General features: G+C 34.0%; 2 protein-coding genes across 9 annotated transcripts in view; both read left to right on the top strand.

Moving 5' to 3' along the window:
• LOC117243392 (potassium voltage-gated channel subfamily H member 6) overlaps nt 1-4,656 on the top strand; it is a 142,404-nt gene extending 137,748 nt beyond the window's left edge. For 7 of the 8 annotated variants that reach the window (XM_033510831.1, XM_033510838.1, XM_033510835.1 and 4 more), the window contains one exon: nt 128-4,656. In XM_033510831.1, coding sequence (XP_033366722.1) covers nt 128-461 — 334 coding nt within the window. In that variant the 3' untranslated portion in view covers nt 462-4,656. The remainder of the gene's footprint in view (nt 1-127) is intronic. The other variant, XM_033510836.1, reaches the window with a different exon arrangement.
• A 5,978-nt stretch (nt 4,657-10,634) lies between these two features.
• Nucleotides 10,635-13,055, top strand: LOC117243126 (gastrulation defective protein 1 homolog). Its single transcript, XM_033510362.1, has one exon. It carries the CDS (start codon nt 10,948-10,950, stop codon nt 12,946-12,948), a length of 2,001 nt encoding a protein of 666 aa, XP_033366253.1. The 5' UTR covers nt 10,635-10,947; the 3' UTR covers nt 12,949-13,055.
• The last annotated feature ends 1,134 nt before the right edge of the window (nt 13,056-14,189 follow it).

Below are 14,189 nucleotides of genomic sequence, written 5' to 3'. Positions count from 1 at the left end.
TCGATTACAAGGTATTAAGAATGTTTGATATCGAATATTCTAAACAATTCTCTAATTCAATTCCAAATTTCATACACTGCTCCTTCTTTAGTATTCTCTCGCCTTAATCTCGCAATTAATTCGTCAGGTACAGTTCGTTCAACAAGCGTTCAGAACCGGAAGGGGACGATCCGTGGAGCTGCGTGGTGTCCGTATCGGATCGAGGAAGTTCTCAACGTCCTCGAAGCAGCGAGTCTCGAAAAGAACCAACGAACCATCGTGGTTCCACCGATCTAGCAAGTAGTCAACGTTCAGATGGCAGACAACTTACTCGAGAGGATGGCATAGGTCAAGCGTCGGGACAACGACAAGAGTCCTCGAGGCAAACGAGCGAAGACATCTCCTGGGAATTCACGATAAACGAGGCGCCGATCGCGAGATTAGAATCGTTGGACGAACTCGACCAGGATCACGGTAGTTAAGGCCAAGGTTTCCCCTTCCTTTTTGAAGTAATTGCAGCTCGCTTACGACTGAAACGCGACGCGTTGTTGAGCAATCGACAACATAATGATTCTAATGATTCATTCGGATGGCTGTGGACTCCTTCCGTTCCCTTTTGGAGGATCTAGAAAATGTGGCGCCAGGATAGAATACGCGTCCGCCGATCGATTTTCTCCTGGAGATTCCTTTTGGCTTTGATTTGTTAACTGGAGTTGGTTTCATGTACTTCTTTTATGGAGTAACTAGATCACTTTGGATACTGTGTCGTTGAGCTTGGCAATTTGTGATTCGTCAAACTCGATTTTTGACGAGTGTTGGTGAATAATAATAACACTCTGTTAGGTTAATGCATATGAAACTTTGTTTCGTTTAAGTTTGACTTTGATGGACTTGTGGAAATATATTAAAGAAGAAGATATTTGATATAGATTAAGTGTATTTAGTGTTAAGAAGATTTGTAATAAAAAATCGTAACCTCGTTATTGGTCAGGATAAATGATCAGAATGTTCGTGTTATTCTTTCATGTGAGTTTTCATTTAGAAACAAATCTATTTTCAGATTTATAATAAGATTTTTAATGAAACGTCAGTCGTTGAAAAAGTATACTGAACAAAGCACGTGGAAATTATTTTCAACACATTTTTTCTATTAAACTATTTCAATTAAAAAGGCAGTACTTCATATGCACAAGCCTAAGAGTTTCTTCGTTCGTTCGATCACTTATTTTTCTACTTGTATTAAATCTATGTGTTTAATATTTTAAGTAGAATCTTCACGTAATGTAGCATTTTCGGTTTCTTCCAAGCTTTTTATTATACACTGCGTTACTAATCGCGAGGCATTATTATGAATGATTAGTGACTTCAGTATTATAAGCAAAGCACTATATCTATTATTACACTTGATCATTTATATGTATATGTACATTCACTTCAAGGAAAAAAGATATTTTTGCTCTTTTCTTTTCTGACTAATATCACCTTTTAAGGGAACGACACCTATTCAAACACAATTTTTACAAAATTTTCGTTGAAAAGCGACTTATTTATATTCTCTAAATATTTTCTCCAACTAGTTTGGCCGAGTTACCACAACATTGTCGATAAATTTGATGGAATGATTAAGAGAAAATCGATTGGCAAGCGCACAGCAATATCGTCGTGGTACAAGAAGTTTTTAAGTTTGAAAGAGCGAGAAGACGAGAGGAAAGAGTGAGAATGAAAAGCACGAGCGGCGTTTCAGAAAGCTATACACGTACATACACAAAGACACAAGTACACATACACAGGTACATATTACATAGACGCAATTATTCCATGGTATCGACACATTTAATCCTACCGTTGGAACGTGAACTTACCTTCGAGGTTTCTACCCCGTATTAACGCTACATTTCCTTTGAGCAATTTTTTAATCGTGTTAATCGATATACACACTCATCTACACACATACACAGATACACAAATTACTATGTATTCCCCTCTTGAAACGATGCTTTTTTGTTTTGCACGTGGAAAGTTCTCTTTCGTTACTCGGTAACATCGTGAGGAAGAATAAAAGAAACGAACAGCGAGGGGAATTAAAGAAGAATTAAAAGAAATAAAATGAAAGTACAAGATAACAGGCAGAAGATCGATGTTCATAAAGTAAGACGAAAAATAATGTTTAAAGATACACAAAAATAATTAAAGGAGAAATTAAAATGTGCAGCTCGTGGAGAGAGAGAGAGAGAGAAAGTTTCTTAAATTTTCGGAGTCCTTCGCGTCACGATAAATACACGTAGCTAAGTTCAAAATTAAGATTAATATCGACTGAGAGCACCTTCTTTTTTTATTGCTTATAAGCGACGTTTAAAAAATAAGATTATACGAGGAAATTAGAAGAAAGCAGCGGGGGATGATAAAAATTGCGTTAAATAAAAAAGGGAAACATAGTGTTGCGATCTTCGGGAGATATACGTGTTTAAGTTAAATAAAAGCAAGGGCATTGTCGGGGGCGAATTAGAAAATGGCTGGTCGACCCATGACGAACAATTAGATATTTCGGGAGTAATAAAAGAAATACAAAGGATAATTAAATAATTAAAATACAATTCTGAGTGCCACCTACGAAGTAAAACTGCAATGTCCTTTATACAGACAACCAAAAAAAAATAAATTAATAAATAAATAAATAAATAAAACGATTAGAGAGAAAAAATACACACGAGGCAAGCGAAAAAGAAAACGGGAAAATTAATACGGAGAGAATTTAGATAATGACTAATATTCTTACTATTATTATTATGATTATTATTACGGTTATTATTATTATTGTTATATTATTATTATATTATAATTATATTATTGATATTATTGCCATAAACGTAGGGATGAAAACGCAAGCGCGACGGGGGAAGAGGCGAGGAAAATATAGTAAAATATACCGACGGGTATAAAAATGGTAAAACGACTAAAAAGAAAAAAGAGAGAAAAGAAAATGACAAAAAAAGTCTAATGAATGAACAATTGCCTGCGCAATAACGGTATATAAATTATATATATATACCTACATGTTATACATACACGTGCGTGTGTACGTATATACACTGAGCAATTATGCGTGCGTCTATGTCTATGCGTATACACGTTGTAAAAAAATTTTTTACAAGATATCTCGAATTAATTAATGCTCGTAAGCGTACGTTGGTTTCTCTTCCTCTCTTTTCGTTCTCGACCTCCCGAGTTTACTTTTTTCACCCCCTCCGGCGATTTATCACGCAGTGATAAGGGTGAAAAGCGATGATCGATGATCCCCGATCATCCCCGTATAAATCGTTTTCCACGCTGATCGAACTCTGATCACGATTTTCTTCGATGTTATGTTGTTAACGAAGGTGTTATGGTTCGATTATCGATTGGTATGACCGTTGACAATAACTGGAAACTGATCTCGAATTATTTAACAGTCAGAGGAAAAAAATGAGTAATAAATTATATTTTTCCAGTCAGAATAAAGCATCGATCTAAAAAAAAAAAAAAAACCCGGAAAATAGATGATCGAAATTACATATCACTTCGAGTGAATATATTAAATATTGAATTTAATTCAAAGCAATATTTGAATTAATTATCGAGGAACAAAAGGAAACGCCATTGAAATTAAATGAAAGTAACTAAATTTGAAAATCGAAATTTTCAAAAGAAAGTACGCATATATTAAAATTGTAAGGAATGAATGTGAAAGAAAGAATGGATTGCGTGAGGTAAATTCCGAATGCGATTATGGGAAAGGGGAGGCTCGATCGAGGATCATCGATCACAGATCTATTCGTTCTTTGCTCAGTATTTTAGGCTGTAAATGATACCGATACATTCGATGTAACGATTAAATGACTCGTAGTTACTTTGTAACGAGAGGAGCAGCGACGCAGCGCTAATGAGAAGCAGCTTTTTAATTACAAATAGCGATTATCTTTGATTATTATTACTACCAGTAGTACACGCAGCACACGTGGATTTTCGCACTTAGGTACACGGCGAAACGATACGGATTTATTGTTCTTTAAAAAGAAAATGCAAAAAAAAAAAAGAGAGAGAGAAGCAACAGATGTTCGACAAATGGTCCAGAAAGAGGGCAACAGTGATCACTTCAGGAGGAAAAAAACAACAGTTCTCGTTCGTTTCTTTTCTAATCAACATGTTTATACGAATTAATATACACAGATTTATTATAAAAATCCTATTTTTTGAAAAAGTATGGATATAATTGAATGTTTTCAATTCTAAGAACGACCATTGATTATTTTTCAAGTATCACCGAATTTTTGCTATTTTGTCACACTAGATGGGAATTTTTCTGTTTAATTTTAAACGATTTCATTCGATCGAGTGATGGACGAAGAACGACGCTTAACAAAAATTTATCCAAGTGTGTTGAACGATGAATGCACAACGATAAGTAGAATTTTATTTCTAAGGATAACCAGCCTGTCAAACGTCGAAAGTGTCTACAAGAAAAAAATGCCTGTTCATTTTCAAATCGTTGATCAATGTATCTGTCCAAGAATGAAGAGAAAACAGTAAAAATTCTCTTATGTTTCTTAGATCCGATTTTTCTTTACCAGCCGTTTATAAAAGATGCGATCGTCGACGAAATTGATGTCGCTGAAAGAGTCGGATACCAAAAAAAAAAAAGAAAAAAGAAACGTCCATTGCATCATCTTAAAGAATATTCCGCGAAGATTTCGTTCAAATCGCCAGAATTCACTCCATACCCTTTCGAACATCGAATTTTTGCGAAGATTTTTTAGAAATATCACGAGTGAATAGCAATAATTAAAATATTTCGACGATGAAATATATAAGAGACTCGTGCTGTATATCTTTCGAAGAAATTTTTTAATTATAATGATACAACGGTGAGAAAAATCATTCGTTTTTCTGATTGCAAGATGTCAACACGTAACTTCGCCAGCAACTCAAACTCGTTTTCTACATTTTAGGATAACGAGAGTAAGTCGTGATATTTGGAAAAATACGGTTGTATTTGTTTAGAAAACGATCGACTCAATGATGCAAAACGCGATGATTCCCAATAGAGATCCGCTCTTTTTTTTCTGACCGCAAGAATATCAAAACCGAGAGAAGCAACAGAAGAAGAATAGGGACGATACTTGCAGCAGTGTTTCATCTTTCTTCTGGCAAATTTCCAACGCAAGTTTTTGCTTTGTACTTTTTAATTCAAGCCTTTTGAGAAGAAGCTTCCAAAGTCGAAATAAATTAATAAAAAAGGCACGAAAGTTTGCGTTAGAAATTTTACGAGGAATTATCAAACCTATCCAAGCTTGACTTGAAACTTCCCCAAATTTCAATTCGAATTGAAATTCTTCAAATTCCTTAAAATCGACCATGGGATTAAACAAGTTGCACGATGTTGATCCGAGATTAAAATTCGGACGACGTCGCGTTCGTTTCTCTTTGAGACCATCGTAATTCCCTTCACAGACGTTTGAACTTATCGTCACTTCGTCCTTCGTCAAACCTGTTTCCTTCAGACTGAGAACGATTTTTATCGAAGGATAGGAATTTTTGGACCGGCAGTAGTCGCACGAACGTCTTCGAGTTTCTCGATTGAAAACATTGAACATTTCCGTGACGACCATTAAATGCAGCTGAGTAAGACTCGATGCAGACGAATGAATTTTGTGTCACAGTACACTGCATTATATGGAGAAACATACGTGTATTTTATTATATATCATATCGTGAATTTTATTACATATAATTCACTTAAAGATCCTGGTTATCATCCCCAGAAGTTATTTACTTATTTGTTAATACTTTGACTCTCCCTTTGACTATAAAATATTATACTACTTCGTCGTAACCACATTTATCTTCTAATTTTTCATAATACTCCAAAAAGAAGAGCAATAACAATTCGATAATAATTTGCTGTTAGTCGTATCTCTATAGTATTGCATAGTCGGATTTTTCTCCTAACTTCTAGTACTTCTAATTTCTAGTTTTTAATAAAAAAAAACGCTACAACACACGCTTACGCGACAAATAACAAGTTTTACAAGATCGCAAGACAAACTACGTATGCCTGCATCGAATCTTATGAAACCAACTCACGCATATTATACACATAAGGACACGTACACAGAAAATCATCGATAATTATAATTCCATACGTGCGTATTATAAAAGTATGTTCGTTTTTTATCGAAGCTGCCTCTCGCTTTTGAATTCTACCGCGGCCGTACCGAGACAGGGAGAGAGAAAATAAATTGGGGGAGGGACAAAAGAGTCGAAACGTTCAGAGGGTCGTTGTTCGAGGTAGATTTCGTGCCAGGACCGAGTTCCAGTTTGTCACGACGTCAGGCTGTGTAACGAGATTCCGTCAGGAGTGTTTCTCGACTCGAAAACGAATTGATTGATTCAATTGATTTAATCTTCTCGAGGGAAATTTTAGAGGTAGGTTACTCGAGGGTTGATTCTACTTATCGAGAGGATTTTTAAATAATTTTGGAGATTCGAGAGCGATTGTAAAGGTTGTTGAAAGTATTTAATAGGTAAATGTGAAATTTAATTTTAATTTCGTGTGCAACGATACGATTTTTATGATTCATTTGTACACTTAAATATGGAAATCGACGTAATTTATATACTTTAAAGATTCAAAGAACGATATTTAGGAACATGTAGCTAAATTCACGAAAAATTCTCTTAATTTGTCGCGTGAAATGAAATTTCACTCTTAACGCAGGTCACACGATTTAATATTATTCTTTGATTCCATTTCTGGAAGAACATTACGCATTCCTAAATATCAAAATGTTACGTTTATGTGGGTCCCTTATAGTTTTCTGTAACAGGAAAATTACAAAGAAATATTCGTGACAAATAATTGGGGAATGTAAGACTTACGACGCGAGAAATTGGCAATAATTCGTTAAACTATCCGTGCCAGGTTCGCAATAATTTAGTGATAAGTGTTCTCGATGGAACGTCAAATGTGATAGTACCGAAAAAGATTCTCTAGAACCTCCCGAGTAATTTGCAGTTTTATTGCGACAATTAAAAGATAAATCGATGAAAATGATCTCGAGAAGATAATTCGAGGAACACTCGTCGCGAATGCGTCATTCGTTTGTAAAGTGGATAAGAGAATCTTAAACGAGAGATAAAGTTAAGAGCAAGAGGAATGAAATTTGAAGAAAAACAAAAAGAAGGAGGAAAAAATAAGCGTGAGAGTGAGAGAGGGACGAAACGAAATCCTACATCCGCGGTAGATGAATTTACTCGCGTTTTTTCCCAGATTATGCAACTTAAGATTGTTCTGTATATATATACATATATACATACATATGACATAATCTTGGATCGTATCGATTATAACAGTGAGCGCACTGATTTGTAAACACGTAACAAAGAGAGAAAAAGGATTTGTTCGTGTGGAAAGGTGAGAAAGCGCGTGCGAGTGAGACAGAGAGAAAGTTAAGTGCGAATGAAATATGATGAAAGTGGGGAAAAAAAACCGAAAGAGAGTGTATGAGAGTGAGAAAGAAACGTGTGAGAGAGAAGACACAAGATTTTTGTACCACCCCCGTAAATCAATTCCTGCTCTTCACCGAGCACCCTCCGATTAAAATAAAATTACACGAGTGTCTTTATTCTTACCCCTCATCGACAAAGATTTCATGAATACAAAAATATATGGAGAATTATGGAGAGCAATCGCTTGAAAGAAAATATCGCCTCGAATTTTTTACAGCGTAGCTCAATAAAAATGTTCGCATTCAACAAAGTGTCTTGTCTATTTCATTCTACTTCTGAAAGAAGATATTCTGACGTTCTTTCGCTCTTTTTGATTTAGTCTCCTTTGGTTTCGTTGTTTTTCTATAATTAATTTTCGTCGTCCGAAAGATTATCGGACGAGGATATCTGAAAACATTTCTCACGTTGGATGAAGACGAAGAAATACGATAAATCGAGTAAACATAAAATAGGAAATTTTGTATATTTCGAGTACAAAACATAGAAAGTAAATTTCACGACATTTTTTAGTGGCCTTTTTTTAATCCTCGTGTCTACAGCCATTTTTTTTTTTTTTTTTAGGAATGTATCCTAAGTTGTTAAAGTCTTTCACTTCTTCCATCACTTCGTCGCTCCTATTTTCATTTTCCTCTCGTCTTTTGGCCTCTTTCCTTCTTGAATATTAATATTCTCGATCTTTCCGCGTTTAACATTAGTCCTTTTCCTTTCAGGTAACCCTTCTTCCTCTTCGTCGTTTCTCATGTTGGTCCTTTGCTAGCAGTACTATGTCATCTGCTTAGAACCATGTCATATTTTCATCTTATTGCTTGCCCTCTAAACATTTCCTCTCTTTAAATCCATCGTATCCGTCTTGCCTCAAACACCTTGCTTTTGACAATTTTTCTGACATTTTCCCCACTACTTTTACTCTTACTTTACGTTTGGTCGTAAATTTCATGCATTCTTGTCCTCGGCGCTCTACCAACTTCCTTTTATGCCATGGCCTTGCTCAACTTGCCTCTGTTTACTTTATCAATAGCCACGATTTTAATTTGTATCTTGCGTCCTATAAAATAAAGATGATCAGAGATTTTTGCCACGTAAAAATTCAATGATCCAAACTATTGCAATTAATTAGTGATCCAATAACATCGATCGAGGAATGAAAGAGAAATTAGATTAGAAGAAATTCGATCGAATTATCTACTCCAATTTTCTGTATGACAAACAATTTTTAATAACATCTGAAATAAATAAAAAATGATCTAAAAAAAAAAACCTAAATCAAAAGCGTCAGCGTGCCAGGTCCAAAACTCAACTACTTTTTACCCGTTTTTATTTAACCTCATAATTCTACACTTTGCTTCTTGATCATTTCCACTTTCTAATTAATAAAATTAACTACTTTATTTTATTTTTCGGTTATTGATCGTCGATTCACATACACCGGTCGATCGTTCGATAGGAAAGGATATTAAAATGATACAGTTTGATGAATAATATCTAATCAAATATCTCAGAAAGGTATGGAAAGAAATTATACGAAAAGGGTGATAGGTGGTGCGAGCAGGAAGTGGTAGGGATGGTCACTGTTCCGGAAGCGACGAATTCCTCGTTGTGTGTGCATGTGCTAGCGCGTATTTAGACGAGTTTTCGTATATCGCATAAAAATATGTTTATTACGTATTTTCACTATGCTGACACGTACTTTGGTGCCTCACTACCCACCTGCCACGTGTTATCCTACGATTTTACCTCGTTCTTACTGCACCAGGGGGTGAAAACCATCCTCGATGAAAGTTTCTTCGATTTTCGAGGCGAAAACGATATGAATGCAAGAGATAACAGTTGAAGGAACAAAAGTAGACATCGAAGAAGAAGCTTACGCAACCGAAGAACAGGTAGATGCTGAAAAAAGCGATATATATTCGTTATTACGTATTATAAATTGAGAAGAGGACGATATTTAAAGAAAAGACAAATTCATACGTATAAGGTGAGCCAAATAAAGTGTTACAAGCCAGTTTCTAAGGAATTACTGCAGATACGTTTTCTTAATATTATATCGAGATATCTTCACATTGTTTCAAACATTTAACAAAATTCTTTTTAATAGAAGATGTGATTATTCCCTTTATTTTTCGATGCTCTGTGAAAAAGGCATTTGTTTAATTGTTCAACTATGAAAACTAAAGAAACAGAATACTATAAACGAATATTATTCAGTTTGATGTAAGAGTTGTTCGAATAACAAAGAATCGATTAATTTAAATAAATATGAATATTGATATGGATAAAATATAACGTGAATAATGTAATTTACTCTATTTTAATATACACGCTATACTTGCTATATTTTGCAATGACAATATAAGAGAAATTAATATAGTATATCAATATGGCATAGTATAATTCCCTTTTCGTGCTCGTCACAGTCCTAAAACAATGTATTCCAATCTGAAAGAATTATCACTGCTGTCTTATTTAATTTGTTTAATAAAGCAAATCGATATTTGCAATGGTTTCGAAGAAAATAATTTATTGCGACACTTTATTTACTTCATTCTGTGTGTATAGAATTACTGTTCTATCGGTTTCAAGAGAATGAAATTAGGTAATGTGTGGAGAAGATCAAACAAATGAAATTTATACGTTCATAGTTGCTTACATTTGTATACGGCTAGAATATATTAAAAGATTACGTACGATTCTTAGATAATATAAATGTGAAACTTAAATCTTTGATTAACTGTTGAATAAAAATTATAATTTTACACGAAATGCATATTGGTTGAGTGATAATACTGATTTCTGTTGAAATTACAGCATTGTCCTTCTTTTACGTAAATATTACTTGATATTCTAATAATTTACTTAATTATAGTTATTCTATAAGGATATCTTCTTACCTTTACTTTCCATAACCACTCCTCATTTCCCCAATAGATGGCAGAACGTCATTTGTCCGACGGAAGTTTCGGAGCAAGGGCTTCGATTTTTGTCTTCGGAAAAAGTATGTACTGCCATCTATCCATGAATACTCCAAGTTGCGGTTCCGCCTTTTCCTCATAGATGGCAGTACACAATTTGTCCGACAAACGTTACAGAGCAAGTAACTGGACTTGTGTCTTTGTGTTTCTGTTTCTGTTTGCATTTGTGTGCCTGCAAATCGATCAAATATTTAATTCCAAAAAATACGTGTTTCAGGAATAAAATTATGAACTTTTGTGATCGTATATTCTTATTTGAAGTTTAAGCTTTCTCCTTGTATCAATTCTATTAAGAGTCCTCCTAAATTAAGCAAGTGTCAAATTATAAGACATCATAACCTCCAATGTTTGTTTGACTTAATATGTCAAATCTTATGGAATGTCTGAAGTAAAATTTTAAATAAAAAAATTCATTTTATCGAAGAAGAATAAATTTTGTAAATATAATAAAATCATGAACACGAAAAAGGTTATAACATTTGGAAAGATCAGTAAAGATTTATCTCAGGAACAAGCGAAAAATACAGAATCTGTAAGTTCTGGATTTGGTACGTTTGGTAAAAAATCATTAGAAACTAATATAACAAAAATGAATGAAATCAAACCAGAAGATGAAGAAGAATCCCAAAATTTGAAAGAGGTTATGGGCATAACTGGTTTTGGTAAAAAGGCCAAGTCCTTTGATGTACAAGAAATGTTGGAGCATATTACAAAAACTATTAATACTAACAAAGCAATGTCTGAGAAAACAAAAGCTATAGATAAAGAGACTAAAACACAATTATTAGAGGAAGCTAAAAGTAGCGACGCTGCTGATAATGAAAATGCCAATGATAGCAAGGATGAAGAGGATGATTTTATTGGCCCTCCAATACCTCAGGGGCTTGAGAATTCAACATTGTCAGAACAATCTACAAAAGTAAAAGATAAAGACGATGATGATGACGAGAGCGACGAAGATGACAATGAATCTGATACTGAAGAAGAATTAAAGTTGAAAGACAAAGTTCCATGTAGTCATGAAGTTACAATGACTCACGGAACAAAAGCAGTAACAGCTATTGCAGCTGATCCTTCTGGAGCAAGATTAGCTTCAGGTTCTATCGATTATGATGTTTGTTTCTGGGATTTTGCTGGTATGGATTCATCTATGAGAAGTTTCAGAACGCTACAACCTTGTGAAAATCATCCGATTAAATGTCTACAATATTCAATGACTGGTGATGTTATATTAGTCATATCAGGTTCTGCACAAGCAAAAGTTTTGGACAGAGATGGTTTTGAAAAGTGCGAAACTGTGAAAGGTGATCAATATATATCAGACATGGCACGTACAAAAGGTCATACAGCAGGATTAAACAGTGGTTGTTGGCATCCATTTACAAAGGAAGAATACCTTACTTGTTCACAAGATAGTACTTGTAGAATATGGATTTTATATAGGCCACGTGCTCACAAACATTTGATAAAGTGTAGAGCACAAAATGGAGTTAAAACAATACCAACTACATGTGGCTATAGCAGAGAGGGTACTGTAGTTGCCTGTGGTTGTATAGATGGTTCTATACAGATGTGGGATCATAGAAAAAATTTTGTGAATCCATCGCTGATTCAGAGGAATGCACATGCACAGGGTAGTGAGATATCGAGTTTAAGTTTCTCCTATCTTGGACAAATGCTTGCAACCAGAAGTTGCGACGATACGTTGAAGCTTTGGGATTTGAGAGCATTTAAAACACCTGTCTTTGAAGCAAACAATTTATATTCCAGATATGATACAACTGATTGTATGTTTAATCCAGATGATTCAATTCTCATTACAGGAGAATCATTGAATAGGAATCAAAATACTGGTAGAATACTATTTTATGATACAAAGACCTTTGATCTAATTAATGAAATAAACGTAACAAACTCGCATGTTATTAAAACATTGTGGCATCCAAAACTAAATCAAATATTTGTTGGTTGTGGAAATGGAATAGTTAAAGTATATTATGATTCTAAGAAGAGCTTAAGAGGAGCTAAATTGTGCGTTGTAAAAACGCATTTGAAACAAAAACACATTGAAGTAATGTCAACCCAACAGATTATTACACCACATGCACTTCCATTGTTCAGGCAGGACAGGCCTAAATCTGTTCGTAAACAAATGGAAAAAGATCGTTTGGATCCTGTTAAATCAAGAAGACCAGATTTACCGATTACTTCTGGGCAGGGTGGCAGAGTTGCATCTTCTGGTGGAACGCTTAGCTCTTATGTAATTCGAAATTTGGGGCTTAGTAAGAGAATAGAAGATGACCAAGATCCTCGAGAGGCTATTTTGAAATATGCAAAAGTAGCAGAAGAGAATCCATACTGGATTGCCCCAGCGTATAAGAAAACTCAACCACAAACAATATTCCAGTCGGATGAGCAAGATGGAGCATCAAGTGCGAAAAAGCAGAAGACTTGAAGACTGTACATTGCTTCTCAGACATGTTTATATTATTGTATATAATATTCGATGAAAACCATCTATGTAAACTATTAATAAGTAGAATACATTGTGTCTAAGACCAATCTTTAGCTTAATTAATTGATTTGCTGCACTTAATTGTATGTTTGTATTTATGCAGTATATACTGAAATGTTTCGAAAAGTTTCTGCTTCCTTCATATTTAATCTACATAAACTATTTATTATTGAGCAATTATATTTCTTAATAGTAATTTGAATGATATTTATCATCGTAGTGTTTGTATATTTTTTTCGAAACTTTATTTAGTAATCTTACTCCTCAAGATACGATATCATACATGCTTAATACAACGTACATACGATTTAATAATACTTTACAACAATACTTCGTGAAAATTCAAATGAAACTGTTTTTCGTTTTACAACACCATTCTTAATTCTCTTCAATTTTCATTTATTTGAACGTCTTCATTCAACGTTCGATGAAAAATTTAGTCTCATATTGCCAAGTTAGGAACTACCAATTATTTATATTATTAAATATACTTTTTGATCGTATACGAATTACTATCAAATAATCGATTTTTAAAGTGTGAACCCAAAAACCGACAATAAAACAAGCGAATATTTACAATGTTTAATTAATTAACTATTCTTGGTTACTTTATAATCTACAAAAAATAAACAAACTTTACAATTATTACAAGAAAAGAAACAATATAGTCCTATATAGTTTCGACGTGAATTTAGTGTCTGAAAGAATACAATTCAACGATGTCAAATCAATGGGGAAACTTTTAAATTACATGAACTTGTTCGAATATTGTGCCAGGTGTATCGGACCCGTGAATTTAGTGTCCAATCCAATCACTGGATTTATTCATGCGCAAGGAATTTTGTCGAAGGAATTTATCATCATGTCAATTTGTATAAACTCAGAAGTAATTTTTTTAAGCTCTTAAATGTAACACTTAGTCGGTATGACGATGGCAGAAACCATATTTAAATTTTCTCCTACACGCTTTTTAATTTTCTCGTTGCAGTATTTTTATAGCTATTAATTTTTGCTATCACTGTTTTTGATATTCTTATAATATAAGCTTTGAGTCCTTTGTACGATTGAACTAATGTTATTAGTGAAGTTTCACAACTCACAAATTGCAAGCCATTAATATTAATAAATTTTCATGCATAGTTGCAACAAATTTAACAATAAAAGGGATCAAATTCTGCAAA

This window comes from Bombus vosnesenskii, unplaced genomic scaffold (genome assembly GCF_011952255.1).
Source record: "Bombus vosnesenskii isolate JDL3184/JDL3185 unplaced genomic scaffold, Bvos_JDL3184-5_v1.1 scf7180000013265, whole genome shotgun sequence".
NCBI lineage: Eukaryota > Metazoa > Arthropoda > Insecta > Hymenoptera > Apidae > Bombus > Bombus vosnesenskii.
The sequence above is the reverse complement of the archived record's forward strand: the minus strand, read 5'-3'. Positions and strand labels throughout refer to the sequence as shown.

Bases quoted from the DNA above. Each gene is read 5' to 3' on its own strand.
- LOC117243126 (XM_033510362.1), top strand. From the start codon at position 10,948: ATGAACACGAAAAAGGTTATAACATTTGGAAAGATCAGTAAAGATTTA.